Here is a 12,878-nt window from a genome sequence, read left to right as displayed (position 1 = left end):
GGCAAAAGGTAATGTATAAATTGGCTCCTTGCTATTTCTTAGCAAGTAAAATCTTGGGCTCCTTTCTCTGGCTGTTAAATAGCTTGACAAGAAGTAGTTGAAACTGAATATTAAAAGCTGTGGTTTAAAACAATGTTCCTGGTGTAAACTTTTTTAAAGGGTATATAAATGACAGTTCTCCTTGCTCCTTCTTGCAGCAAGAGAAGCTAGGTGACATCTGCTTCTCTCTCCGCTATGTGCCTACTGCTGGCAAGCTGACTGTTGTCATCTTAGAAGCAAAGAATCTGAAGAAGATGGACGTGGGCGGCTTATCAGGTAAGCTGATGGCAGGAAGCATACCACAGCGGCTGTGCTAGCATTGCTGTCCAGTAACAGTTTCTCACCATTAAAAAATGAAGATGGTTGCTCATATGCAGGCATTATATTTACACTGATGACTTCCAGATGACACGTTTGTTGAACATTCATCCTGATTTGTTTGTGGGGAGGTCATATGATGCTGCATCAAGTCCAGGCTCTTCTGAAGCAGGTTTGTTGCACAACAGCATTGGATCCACTAAACTCGATGACTTGATTTTCCAGTACGTGAATGAATCTCACCCACAACATGGTGACAGTCTGGAAGTGGCCTCAGTAAAACCAGGAGCTGCATCCATGGCGTGGTTTTGAATATTGGTGGCTATGCAGGTCACTTGTGTGCCTTTATTACCTATTCCCTCACCTATCCCTATCACAACTTACTATTTATAATGACGTCAGTAATTATAAACAATACGAATAAATTCTTGAGAGTCATTGCTGTGATAAACCCAGGGTTGAAGAAATGAAAAAAAGCACAGTTATCTTTTCTTTTGCTGAACGAGTACATAGCTTTTTTCAGACAACATAACATTGTCCAAGCAGAAACTGAATCTCTGGAAGATCCAGAATCTAAAGTGAGAATCATTTCCCCATGCTTCAGGCACTGTGTACTTAACAGGTACACTTGACATTTGCTTCATGTGCGAGAATATAACACGGGAAGCTTAACTCACATAGAATTAACATGGTAAGGGGTGATTTGCATATCTCATGGTTGTGTGGCGGAGATGTACAGTATATGCCCAAAAATCACTTGCACTTTCCATAGATGGGCATATTATTCATCTATCTCTTTTTATATATAGGGAGAACTAGCACTGAATAGTGCTAGTGTATTTGAGACATTCGGTGTTTCTGTGGCTTGCTGTGGAGCTTCAGGTTCTCTTTGTGCTAATGTGGGAGTATATATACATATGGAGAAAGCAATTTTTAGATGCATTTTTGGCGAGATTCTGGAAATGCGAGTAGCTCCTGGTCTATTGGACTCCTTTCCTGTGGTCTCCAATTAAACTGCCCTGTGTGCTACCAATTAAACCCTTCCCTGCCTCCTCCTTTAATCAAGTCCCCTGTTATCCCAAAGTGACCTAGCAGAAAGTGACCACAGTATAATTGGAAAGGAGGAAATTCCTTCCATTAGTTGCTGAAGCAGAAGCACCAGCCAAACATGTGTAATTCTCCAGGTAAGTGCCTAAGGATGCTTTCAGATGTGACACAGGATCGGGGGATAGTGGAAGCATGTGAGTTTGTCTCTCTTTTTCATGCTTCACAAGTGGGAACTTGCACATCCTCTGTGATTTTTAAAAGAAACATATGTCATTGTATGGCAGATGCACAAGTTACTAGTTTGGATATTAGAACAAAAGGACTCACTTCATATCTACCGCCTTCCCTAGTTGTACCCCTGAGTTGCTTTTCAAAGCTATCCTTACCCCCAGCTGCACATCAGTATCTTTTCAGAGATCACAAACTTTGTCTGAAAAAGTCCAATTCGGAGGTCATCTGAGTAGATACACATGAGGCAACTGCAATCTCTGAAATATTCATGGATATTACTTGGTGGGTGGAAGTAAGAATGGCAGAATTTGTCATCAGCCCAATAATTCTTCTCCCACCGCTATTTTTTCCCCTTTCCCCTTGAAACCAAAATTGCTTTTCACTTTTCCAGCAGAAAACATTGTACATCAGTGTGGAGGTGGGAGATTCAGTTTCCCACACAATTGGCAACACTTACTGTCACCAGAGGAGCCCATTATTGAGTGGGGGGAATGCAAAGTGCTGTTTATGTGTGTAGAGGAGGTGGAATGTTTGAAAAGTTCCTCATTAAAAGGAAAAACAATGGGAAAATATGAGACTGTGAAAGTATGGTTGGAAATCGAGCTGCCTTATCAAATGACCATAATCCTCTTGAATATCTATGAACAGCTGTGGTGGATGACACTTGCTCTGAAAAGTGTGGTCAAAATTAAAGGGTTCAGGAACACAGACTAGACCAACTTTCATAAAATAATGCACAGACTTTACTAAAACAGAACTCTACAAGAGTGAGAAACTCCAAATAATTACACAGATTAAAATAGCTCAGAAGGTAAGAAAACAACAAACACTAACTAATCCAGCTAATGAACATGTTGTTTAGTCATTTAGTCATGTCCGACTCTTTGTGACCCCATGGACCAGAGCACGCCAGGCACTCCTGTCTTCCACTGCCTCCCGCAGTTTGGTCAAACTCATGCTGGTAGCTTCGAGAACACTATCCAACCATCTCGTCCTCTCTCATCCCCCTTCTCCTTGTGCCCTCCATCTTTCCCAACATCAGGGTCTTTTCCAGGGAGTCTTCTCTTCTCATGAGATGGCCAAAGTATTGGAGTTTCAGCTTCAGGATCTGTCCTTCCAGTGAGCACTCAAGGCTGATTTCCTTATGAATGGATAGGTTTGATCTTCTTGCAGTCCATGGGACTCTCAAGAGTCTCCTCCAGCACCATAATTCAAAAAGCTAATGAACATAAACACCCTTAAATCTCAGTAGGTTGAGCAACAGAACAAGATGTTGTCAAAAGCCCAAATAGACGCTAACTTCAGCTTGGCTGGCTGGCTGGCTGCCAAGAGCTTCTACCAATACAGGTTTTATGAGAACTTAGACCATGGGCATTCACCTCTTCTACCCAATTACCTTGTGACACCAGCCTTGAAGCCTTAACAGCGGTATGCAAGCTCATTATTTCCGAGGTTTTAACCCATTCTCATAAACCAGTCTTAAAGGGGCGATATCACCACAACAGCCCATCCTGCCACCCCATCATTCCCCCAACTCATATCAAATTCATCAAGCAGAAATGTTCAACCAGAGGCATAGGAAGGGGCTGCAGCTCACCCCGGGTGTCATGACTGATGGGGGTGACAAAATGGCAGGCAAGTGGAAGGCACACCTCACGCCCGGCGGCAGCAGCTATTCTGACCTGGTGGCAGAGAGCAGCACTCCTCAGCCATGGCAAGGCGCACTCGGCCGCAGCAGCTCCATTGTCGGGTCATTTCTGACCCAGCTGTGGCGAGCAGGAGGACAGTGAGCAGCAGCTTCCCTGCCCCTATCCTACCCTGAACTGTGGTGCATGGGAGGGCACCCTCTCTGTCCCGCCCCCCTCGGGAGCTCGCCCCGCCCAGGGCAGTGCAGGCATATGCTCCACCGCTGTGTTCAACTCCTATTTCCAAGTACAGTGGTACCTCGGGTTACACATGCTTCAGGTTACATACGCTTCAGGTTAAAGACTCCGTTAACCCAGAAATAGTACTTCGGGTTAAGAACTTTGCTTCAGGATGAGAACAGAAATCGTGCTCTGGCGGCGCGGCAGCAGCAGGAAGCCCCATTAGCTAAAGTGGTGCTTCAGGTTAAGAACAGTTTCAGGTTAAGAATGGACCTCCGGAACGAATTAAGTACTTAACCCGAGGTACCACTGTACTGGGTAGTGTCAGCACAGCAGATGAGTACACAATCCCTAACTGTTCTGACTACATCTCCATAGAAAACCCTTCCTGATTGCGAAGAGATATCTTTATTCATTGTTGCATCTTTATATGCTGAATGTAAAGTAGGGTTGGACCTGAAATACCCTCTGTTCTGAAAACAAAGGCAGATGTAATGAGCTTCACTTGAGCACATGCTGTAGCTAATCTCAAGTTTTCATTCCTTCTTAGAACAGAGTCTGATTAATATAATATTTTGAGTTGTTAACGTTTTAGCCGGGATTTCTTGGAAGATGTTGCCTGGTCAGTATTGAGAGCCTGTCTTTCCCCATATTGCCCAAGGTATCCCATTCCTCTGCAAAATTAGTGGAATCATCATTTGTGAAATATTTAAAAATGGGCAATAAACAACTGACAACAATTGATTTTAAAAAAATCTCTGGGTGAGAATCATATGAAAGCAGTTTTTTAAGCTGCATATTTTGCAAATATGATTATATTCATGACTTGTTTATTGTACAAAACCAAAATTCATGGCAGGTTGGTTTGCCACACAAACATCCTGTAGTTCACAAAAATATACAATATTGCTAGGAAATTTGAACAGCCTGTGCTTGTTGGGTTTGATGGAAGCTGCAGTTCCAAACATCTGGAGGGTGCCAGCTTGGGGAGCCAGCATTACAACACAGTCAGTCTACGCTGGATAGTCCTTGTTCATCTAAGTTGTTGCAACAACAACTAAGAAGCCATGGGGAATAATACTATCTCTGTATTTTTGATGACTTGGCAAAAAGGCTGTTTAAAATACTACAAGCCCAGTTCTGCTGGACTTACTGATTTCTTCTTATTACTTGAAGGTTATATTTTCTGTAAACTTCCAAGTCTAGATATTCTTGCAGTTCAGGTGTCATTGTTGGAAAAACTGCAGCTCATCTTGTTCTTTCTTCTTAATAACTAACTAAACTCAAATTATAGGGCTTTAATATTATATAGCACTCACCTGGTGTTGACAACAGACTAGTCATTATGTTCATTAGAGTCTTTGCAACAGGTCCAGATTGACCCATTTTAGCATGAAATGCTCAGATCTTACATCTTACATTTAATTATTACATCAGGCAGAAACCCAAATAGACCTGTCTTGAAAGGAAAAAACCAATCAACCTTAGCTTCTTGAATGATGAAAACAGCTATTTACTAGTGCCGGTGAAATTACCTCTACAAGCAAAAGTGTCCCTTTGGAAATAAATAATTTTAATTATTACCTGTTTAATCTTTAATTAACCTAAACATCTGGACCCAGTTAACTAATGTAATCCAACAGTCAATGTGCATTATGTCTGATATGAAAGATGAAGTGAGTTTGCTAGAGCAGCCAGCTACAGAGAGAGTAGGAAATAGCAAACATTTGTTCTAAATATTCATGTGTAACTAAATATGTGCTAAGATTCCATAGGACCATAGGAATGTCATAGGATCTCAAATCATGGCCTCTAGGAAACAGGCATCATTTATGTCCTCCATGTGCCACATGATGATAGCTGGTCAGAGATAGGAACAGCCATTTCTTCAACCCAGTTAAAAGATATATTGTGGAAATTGGAAACTTCATCCTCTTGTGGATCTTCTCAAATTACAACTTCATTATAGTCCAGATCTATCTGTCATCCTTCCTGATCCTTTGAGGACTTGCTCTGACTTTCCCAGAGATCTGCCCTACTCTTCCCGTGCCTTGAAGAGTGACTATGTAGATTGCCTGTCTAATCTTCAGACTACATCCCAGATTCTGCATTCTTGACTTTTCTTTGTGCTGCAGATCATTCAAGGCAAGAAAATGAAGGACAGAACCAAAACAAGTGGGGCCTCAAACAGATTCCAAGAGGACTTAAATTTCCTATCATTTCTTCTATTAATTTTGTCAGGGAAAGGTGATTTCCCCCCCCCCCCGCCCTTTCTTATCCGCACAGCAAAGGAAGCTCTCCTGAGTGATCAAATTTTGTTGCATTTGAAATGAAACTACAGTTTTCTGCAATTAGAAATCTATTTTAAACACACTATTCACATTCAAAAAGGCTTACAGAAGAAGGCAAAAAAATTGTTTATAGAGGCAGAACTTTTAAAGAGATGTGAACGCTCATGAATTATGCAAGACCTTCTATTTTAATAACTTCATTAAAACACAAAAAAACCCCTAAAAAGACAGCCATCATGAATTTAATATAATAGGAGAAATATACTGCAAGTGGTCTGACCTTGCCAACAACCTTGCTGGAAGAAAATCCCAATAAGCATTAAGAGCAAAGCTTGAGTTTCATTAAAGAATTATATGAGTAATAAGCAAACAGAATCACACTGGTGGTTACATATTCAACTGTACTAATTTAAAATGAAAATGTAGCACTAGTAGCTTTACCAAACAATTTCGAGTTGCTTTCCTGCAATGTATCCACAATCAGATGTACTGTACTAAGAGTGGTCCTATAGAGAAGGCAGCATCCATGCCCAATGATATACTTGTACACTACTCAAACGCCGCACACACTGTCCTCTACCATCAGCCAGGGGACCAAGGACCACTGGGAGGCTGCTCCTCCCGTTTCCAAGAGAGAAGAACATCATGGCAAGGGCAGAACCATGTGGTTGGGTAGAGCCTTTCTCCCATTGCTGGCATTACTGCTACTTACCTGGCCAGGGATAGGATGGGACAGTGATGAGGTTAGGGCACATAGACACACTGGCTGAATTGGTTCCAGAGGTGTGTTCATGCAGCCTCAAACTTCCAACTGTTCTGTTCAGCCAGGTAAGCTGTGTCAGGAGAGCACATGGGCTGCTACAGGACAAATAGGGGATCAGAAGGGAGAACTAAAGGAAGCTTGCTTCATCCTCTGTGTTAAAAATAATATAAGATATTTGGGACTGAGAAACAGCACCTGAGTTTGCTTTCTTCCTCCTCCCAATCACTTTTCCTTTTGTGCCTCTTAGATTGTAAGGAAGACAGGAACTGTCCCATTAGTGCCTGTAGCAAACCACTCTAGTGGTATTTTTATTTTTTTGACTGAAGAGCAGCATTAAAATACTTTAAATAAATATAATATACACAATCACCTTCCTCATCAAGTGGTGGGCCTATCTTGAAATATCTTTACTACTAATAATGTGCTAATGGGGTGCTGGATTCTATACATAACAACAGTAGTTGAGTTATTGCCCAAAGGGCAACAGTTCTCAGCCTATGAATATTTATAATTCTATCAACCAAAGGAGGATGAATATTTGCATTCCATTCCATAGTGTTCTGACCACTAGCTATCACCTGCTTCTGAAAAGTTCAGGACACTTGAAACATGCCACTTCAATTGCTCTCAAATCCCTACATGTTTACTCGAGTCCCACTTTGTTTTCCAAATATGCACATAGGAATGAAGGCTTAGCCTTCAAATAAGTGATATTCCTTAGCATTTTTTCATGCATACAGAGATGCAAGCAAAAATACACCTCTCACCTGGTTCACCAGCTGGTTCACCTTTGGACAGAGATGACTTGGCCACTGTACTCTTGTGACTGCCAGACTGAAATGTAATGTAAATCAGGCTGCCCTTGAGGACTACTCTGATACCTCAAACTGGTCCAAGATTATTGGCTGGGCTTCTAATTAGAATTAGAATTCACATTGCCCCTGTTTTAAAACAGCTGCATTGATTGTTTGTTCATTTTCAGATCCAATTCAAGATGCTCACATTAATGTAAACGACTTAGGCCCCAAATATTTGAAAGACCATCTCCTTCCCTTCAGACACTTCTCAGGTGTTAAGATGGAGAGAGGTGACACTCTTGGTAGTTCTACTGCTCTCTAGGTTTGAGGGGTGGCAAGACTTCAAGAAGCCATTCTCTGGAGTAGCCCACAAGTTGCAGAATTCCCTCTCCAAAGATGGTGGTGGGGATCTGGCACCTTCATTATGTAGTTTTTGTTGTATGCCAAAGGATTTGTCCTGTTCGTAGAAAGCATGGCTCCAAGCGGTTTTCTAGGCATGGGTTCAAGAGACTTCCTGTTTACCCTTCCATTTTCCCCAGGAAAACCCACTCTTTAGCACTGAATTGGAGCAAATGCCAATCTGTGGAAAACCTGATTGGCATTTGTGTCCATTCAGCAGTAAAGATTGGGGGCTCATCCAGTTTCCCAGTGGGAAGCAGAAGGGCAAACATACAATCTGGATGAACCTGAAGATGCACCTCTTTATCCTGGCCTTCGACACAGACACACCCATTTGGACACTCTCATTGTAATTTGTCTGTTTAGAATTGTAGTAACCTACCCTAGGGCTCATGGTGAAGGGCCAGTGTGCCCTGGTGTCTCTGTGCTGCAGAGTTCAGTATAGGGCTGAGCTTTCAATCCTTCCCATCTAGGTGCAATTCTGAAATCAGAGTGATGCACAGGAATATCTCTCGGCACTTGGTTCCTTGTATCTGTAAGATGCAAATAATAATTAGCTATTTTACAAGAATAAGGATATGGGTTATACTCTTCACTCCGGATGATAAATAATAATAATAAATTGCCATCACGACAGGAGCAGCAGTGAAACAAATTTCTAAATACTACAGGCTCCTAATTACGGCTGCCAGCGTTTGCTGCACTTGGGGCAATCTGTCAGAGTAGCACGTAGGCTCATCAGCAGGATTAATTTATTTTTAATAATACAGGAAGCTGCTGCACTTCAGATACCCACTGAAAAATGTGTTTATTTCTTGTTTTGGAAACATGATTCTGTGTGTGGGGAAATAGCACATATAAACTGAAATATGGACAAGCACCACCAAAGACTGATAGAGCTGCTTTGAAAGTTTAGGTCAGGTCAAGGCTTAAGTTGTTGCTTAAACAGATAGATGTTTAAGACTTTCAATGTGCATGCATTTTATTTTATTTTATTTTTACAGCATTGCAAGTGTTTTATAAACTCAGGTGTTCCTACAAACCTCTGGGGAAACCTGAATTACTTTTTTATGAAATTAATAAAAAGCACAGATAAGAAGCTCTGACGTTCTAGTGCATTAAAGGTAAAGGGACCCCTGACCATTAGGTCCAGTCGTGACCGACTCTGGGGTTGCGGTGCTCATCTTGCTTTACTGGCCAAGGGAGCCGGCATACAGCTTCCGGGTCATGTGGCCAGCATGACTAAGCCGCTTCTGGTGAACCAGAGCAGTGCACGGAAACACCGTTTACCTTCCCACCGGAGCGGTACCTATTTATCTACTTGCACTTTGACATGCTTTTGAACTGCTAGGTTGGCAGGAGCAGGGACTGAGCAATGGGAGCTCACCCCATTGCGGGGATTTGAACCGCCAACCTTCTGATCGGCAAGTCCTAGGCTCTGTGGTTTAACCCACAGCGCCACCCGCGTCCATTTAGTGCATTACTGTCATTTGAAAAACCTATTGGATCAAAGGAAGGCTGTTTCATCTCTGTGGTGCTCTTTCCCTGCAATAAGGCATGGAAAGCATTGCTTTTTTTCTGGAAGGGAGAATAGGATGCAGCTGCCCCAGTCAAATGCAAATTTAGCCTCAGCCAGCCTTACCTTAAGAGCTGAGCAATCCTTCGTCACTAATTGTCCAGACACTTCACAAAAACAACTGCACAAAAAATGTCATATTTTAGTAGCAGGATGTGTTCCCACCCCCAGTCAGTGCTGAATGGGGAGAAAGCCTTTTCTGGATGCATTGCCTTTCTAATAATGTTGCCTTTTGAAGAGAAAGAAAGAGGTATTTCTCCTGCTTTGTGTTTATTATGATGTCTTTCTTCTAAGCTGTGATGAATATTCTGTTCAAGGTTCTCTGCAGGAATTCCTTTCATTCTGCAGAGCCACCCGGTGATTTACAAAGAGCTACATCTCCCACACTCCTCAAATCAAAATATTTATGGTCAAAGCTTTCTGCTGATATCCTGCTATATTTAATATGATTTGCTAAAGCCATATTAGAAGGTTATATAACTTGTATCAGGCAAAGCTTGAAATCCAATGCAGTTTGCATGCAGCGTCTGCCTGGTGTGGAAGCAAGCAGGAACCTATCTCCTTTGTTGGACCCAAACAATCACAATTTTGCCTAACCTGGCTGCAGGATTCAGGCTAAGCAATTTTAGATTTTTGCTTCCATCCAGTGCCAATAACAAAATGAACCTTGAGTCTCCTGGCTTGATAAAGTCAGGTTTTTAAATTTTTATTCTCACTAACTTATATTTTATTTATTTATTTACTAAATTTGTATACCACCCTTCATTCAAAAATGTCAGGGCAGTTCACATAGGCCTGCCATACATCCGGAAAAACCCCCAGACGTGTCCTCTTTAGGGGACCAACATGCCTATCTGGGCGGATTTTTACATTGTAAAGAAAATGTCCAGGTTTTTTGTGCTCGTGCTGCTCTGCACGCCATGGCTGCTGCCAGCCCGAGCTGGGGAAAGAGGTGCACGGGTGTGGCGGTGGCAGCTCCATGCACCCCTCTTTCCCCAGCTCAGGCTGGCAGCAGCTCGGGTTGTCTTCTTTTTTTCCTCTTCAATATATGGCCACCCTAAGTTCACAGCATAAAAATACAAACACAAAGTACATAATAAAAACAAAACAAACCCATAATGCCCCCCCAAAATCTTAACAAAACAATATAAGCACCACTGATTCTTGAATTTCACAAAAAGTTTGAGCTGGTTCTTATTTTAAATCAGTTGCTAAAGTCTAAGGTATTCATTAGCTTCATTGGGCTCAGGATGAATAGCCAAAGCCTCATTCCTGTCCTGCCCTCAACCACTTCCTAAACCAGTTTATATGGGTTTTTTGTTGTTGTTGTTTAACTGTATTTCTGTTACCATCACTATTGTCAGTGGTATTTTGCTAGAAAAAGAGGTGCCAGAGCACACCATGAACTTCTGTCTTATTCTCTTAGGCAGGGACGCGGACTTATAAAAAATATTGGGGGGGCCCGGGAAAGCTCATGAATAATAAATAAGCTCATGAATATGCAAATAAAGTGGCGCCGCCTCCTCGTGAGCGAATAGGGGAGAGCGTGCTGCGCCTATTAATCAGCTCCAAAGGAAATTGGGTGGAGCTTTTGCTCGGGAGGGAGGGCAGGAGGCATGCAGCCCGCCCCTCCCTGTGCATTTTGGGCTGGGGGAGGGGCGGCGATGGCGCTCTGCTGGAGGGGCGCCGGAGATTATTGGGGGGGCGGAGCCCCCCCAAACGAATTTTTGAGGGGGCTCGGGCCCCCTCAAGCCCCATGGAGTCGGCGCCTATGCTCTTAGGATGGCAATGGTGCCCTCCTAAGAGGTGCTGTAGCTGAGCTCTGGTGAGCTCCAGCTGGGGGGGGGGGGAATGCCCTATTGTCACCCTCAAAATTTTTCAAACCATTTCATTGTGCCCCTCCCAATCTGTAAGCCAACTGCTATAGCCTCAATATTGAGACACAATACGGAGACACAATAGATTTAGCTTGCAGAAATCTGAACCCAGGTCTCCAAAGTCCAACGCTCTTGGCACTACACCAAACTGCTTTTCTTTCTTTTTCTTTTGCATTTATAGTTCAGAAATTGTCTTTCATCTCTCAGGTCGGGTATTTTTGTCATGGCAAATCCTTAATATAATTAATCATGATCTGCCCAGGCTTCACAGCAGCCTGATACAAAATTCGTTAAGAGACCTGAGGTTTAAAGTACCTGAACTTGCTGTCAAACCTCTTTTCATGGAATCTGCTGGATTAAGCAGAAGCACAGAACTGAATATAGAGTAATTACATTTTTAAGGATTTGCCATCTTCTCCTGGCATAAAAATTGCTAATCCTCCCTTTTTCCTCTCATACGTTATCACTCCAATTCAGAAGGCCTACTGAGTTCAATGAGACTTGATCCCATATATGTGTGTACAGTCATACCTCAGGTTGTGAACGTGATCCGTGCGTGAGGCATGTTCAGAACCCGTAGCGCCGCGTCTGCACACGTGCATGATGCGATTCGGCGCTTCTGTGCATGCGTGTGACGTCATTTTGCGCTTCTGCACATGCGCAAGCTCCGAAACCCAGAAGTAACCCATCCCAGTACTTCCGGGTTTGGCGCAGTCCACAAGCCGAAAACGCGCAACCCGCAGCATTCGTAACCCAAAGTATGACTGTATATGTAAGTACTAGACAGGAAACATAACATAGTGCTATCCTATATGCAAAGGGTGGGGAAACTTAGGCCCAGTCTCCAGTTGTGGCTCTCCAAGGATTTCTGTCTGGCCCTTGGGACTCTCCCGAGGTTAGGCCTCTTACTGGCTGTGCTTCATAGCTTCCTGGAGTATTTTTGCTTGGCTGGAACTTCTCCACGAACTCTAATAATGCATATTGAGGGACTTGTGTAGAAATGTGATCATCTGTGGGATCATTGCTGGTTGGCACCCCGAATTGGTGAAGCTCACCTGATGTCAACAAGAAACAGAGCCTTCAGTGTCACCAGCCAAGTCCTGTGGAATGCTTTTCCAACAGAGATCAGCCAGCACCTTCTGTATTGACGTTTACTGAAAACGTTTGTATGGTGCCAGGTTTATGCAGACAACTGAGAAAATAATTCTTTTTTTTTTAATGCTTAGCTACTCATCTGGGTTTTTCATTTTGATGTAGTTATATATATAGTCATTTACACCACTTTTGATGTTTTCAAATGAAATTGCAGTATACAAATATATTATTTATAGATTAAACAAAGCTGGCCTACTGTATTGCATCTACCATTGCTCTACCCACTTTTTTCCTCTGGCCCTGCCCACCACTCGGAAGGTGATCCAGAAAGGGATGCATCCCTCAAACTGAAAAGGATATATAGGATAGCAGCCTATGTTCCTTGTCTCCCAGTTGTCTAGCACTCACCTGGATTGAGATGATCTAATGATAGGTATTCATTCCTATCTAGCAATGCATGCTGTCTATCTGCTCATCATGACAAAAATGCAAAAGGGCTGATAGGGCAAGACATGGGAGAGCTGTCTATTGCTTCTAATGAATCTGTGTTCCTTTCCCTGGTGATGTAAGCCATGAACAG

At 42.7% G+C, this 12,878-nt stretch overlaps 1 protein-coding gene across 4 annotated transcripts in view; it reads left to right on the top strand.

The window, feature by feature from the left end:
- SYT1 (synaptotagmin 1) overlaps window positions 1–12,878 on the top strand; it is a 347,729-nt gene that overhangs the window by 291,328 nt on the left and 43,523 nt on the right. For all 4 annotated transcript variants that reach the window (XM_081878593.1, XM_081878590.1, XM_081878592.1 and 1 more), the window contains exon 8: window positions 198–315. In XM_081878593.1, the coding sequence (XP_081734719.1) occupies window positions 198–315 (118 nt within the window). The remainder of the gene's footprint in view (window positions 1–197; window positions 316–12,878) is intronic.

This window comes from Podarcis erhardii (genome assembly GCF_964252035.2).
Source record: "Podarcis erhardii genome assembly, chromosome: 10".
Lineage (NCBI taxonomy): Eukaryota > Metazoa > Chordata > Lepidosauria > Squamata > Lacertidae > Podarcis > Podarcis erhardii.
This window is presented reverse-complemented; position numbering and strand designations above follow the sequence as displayed.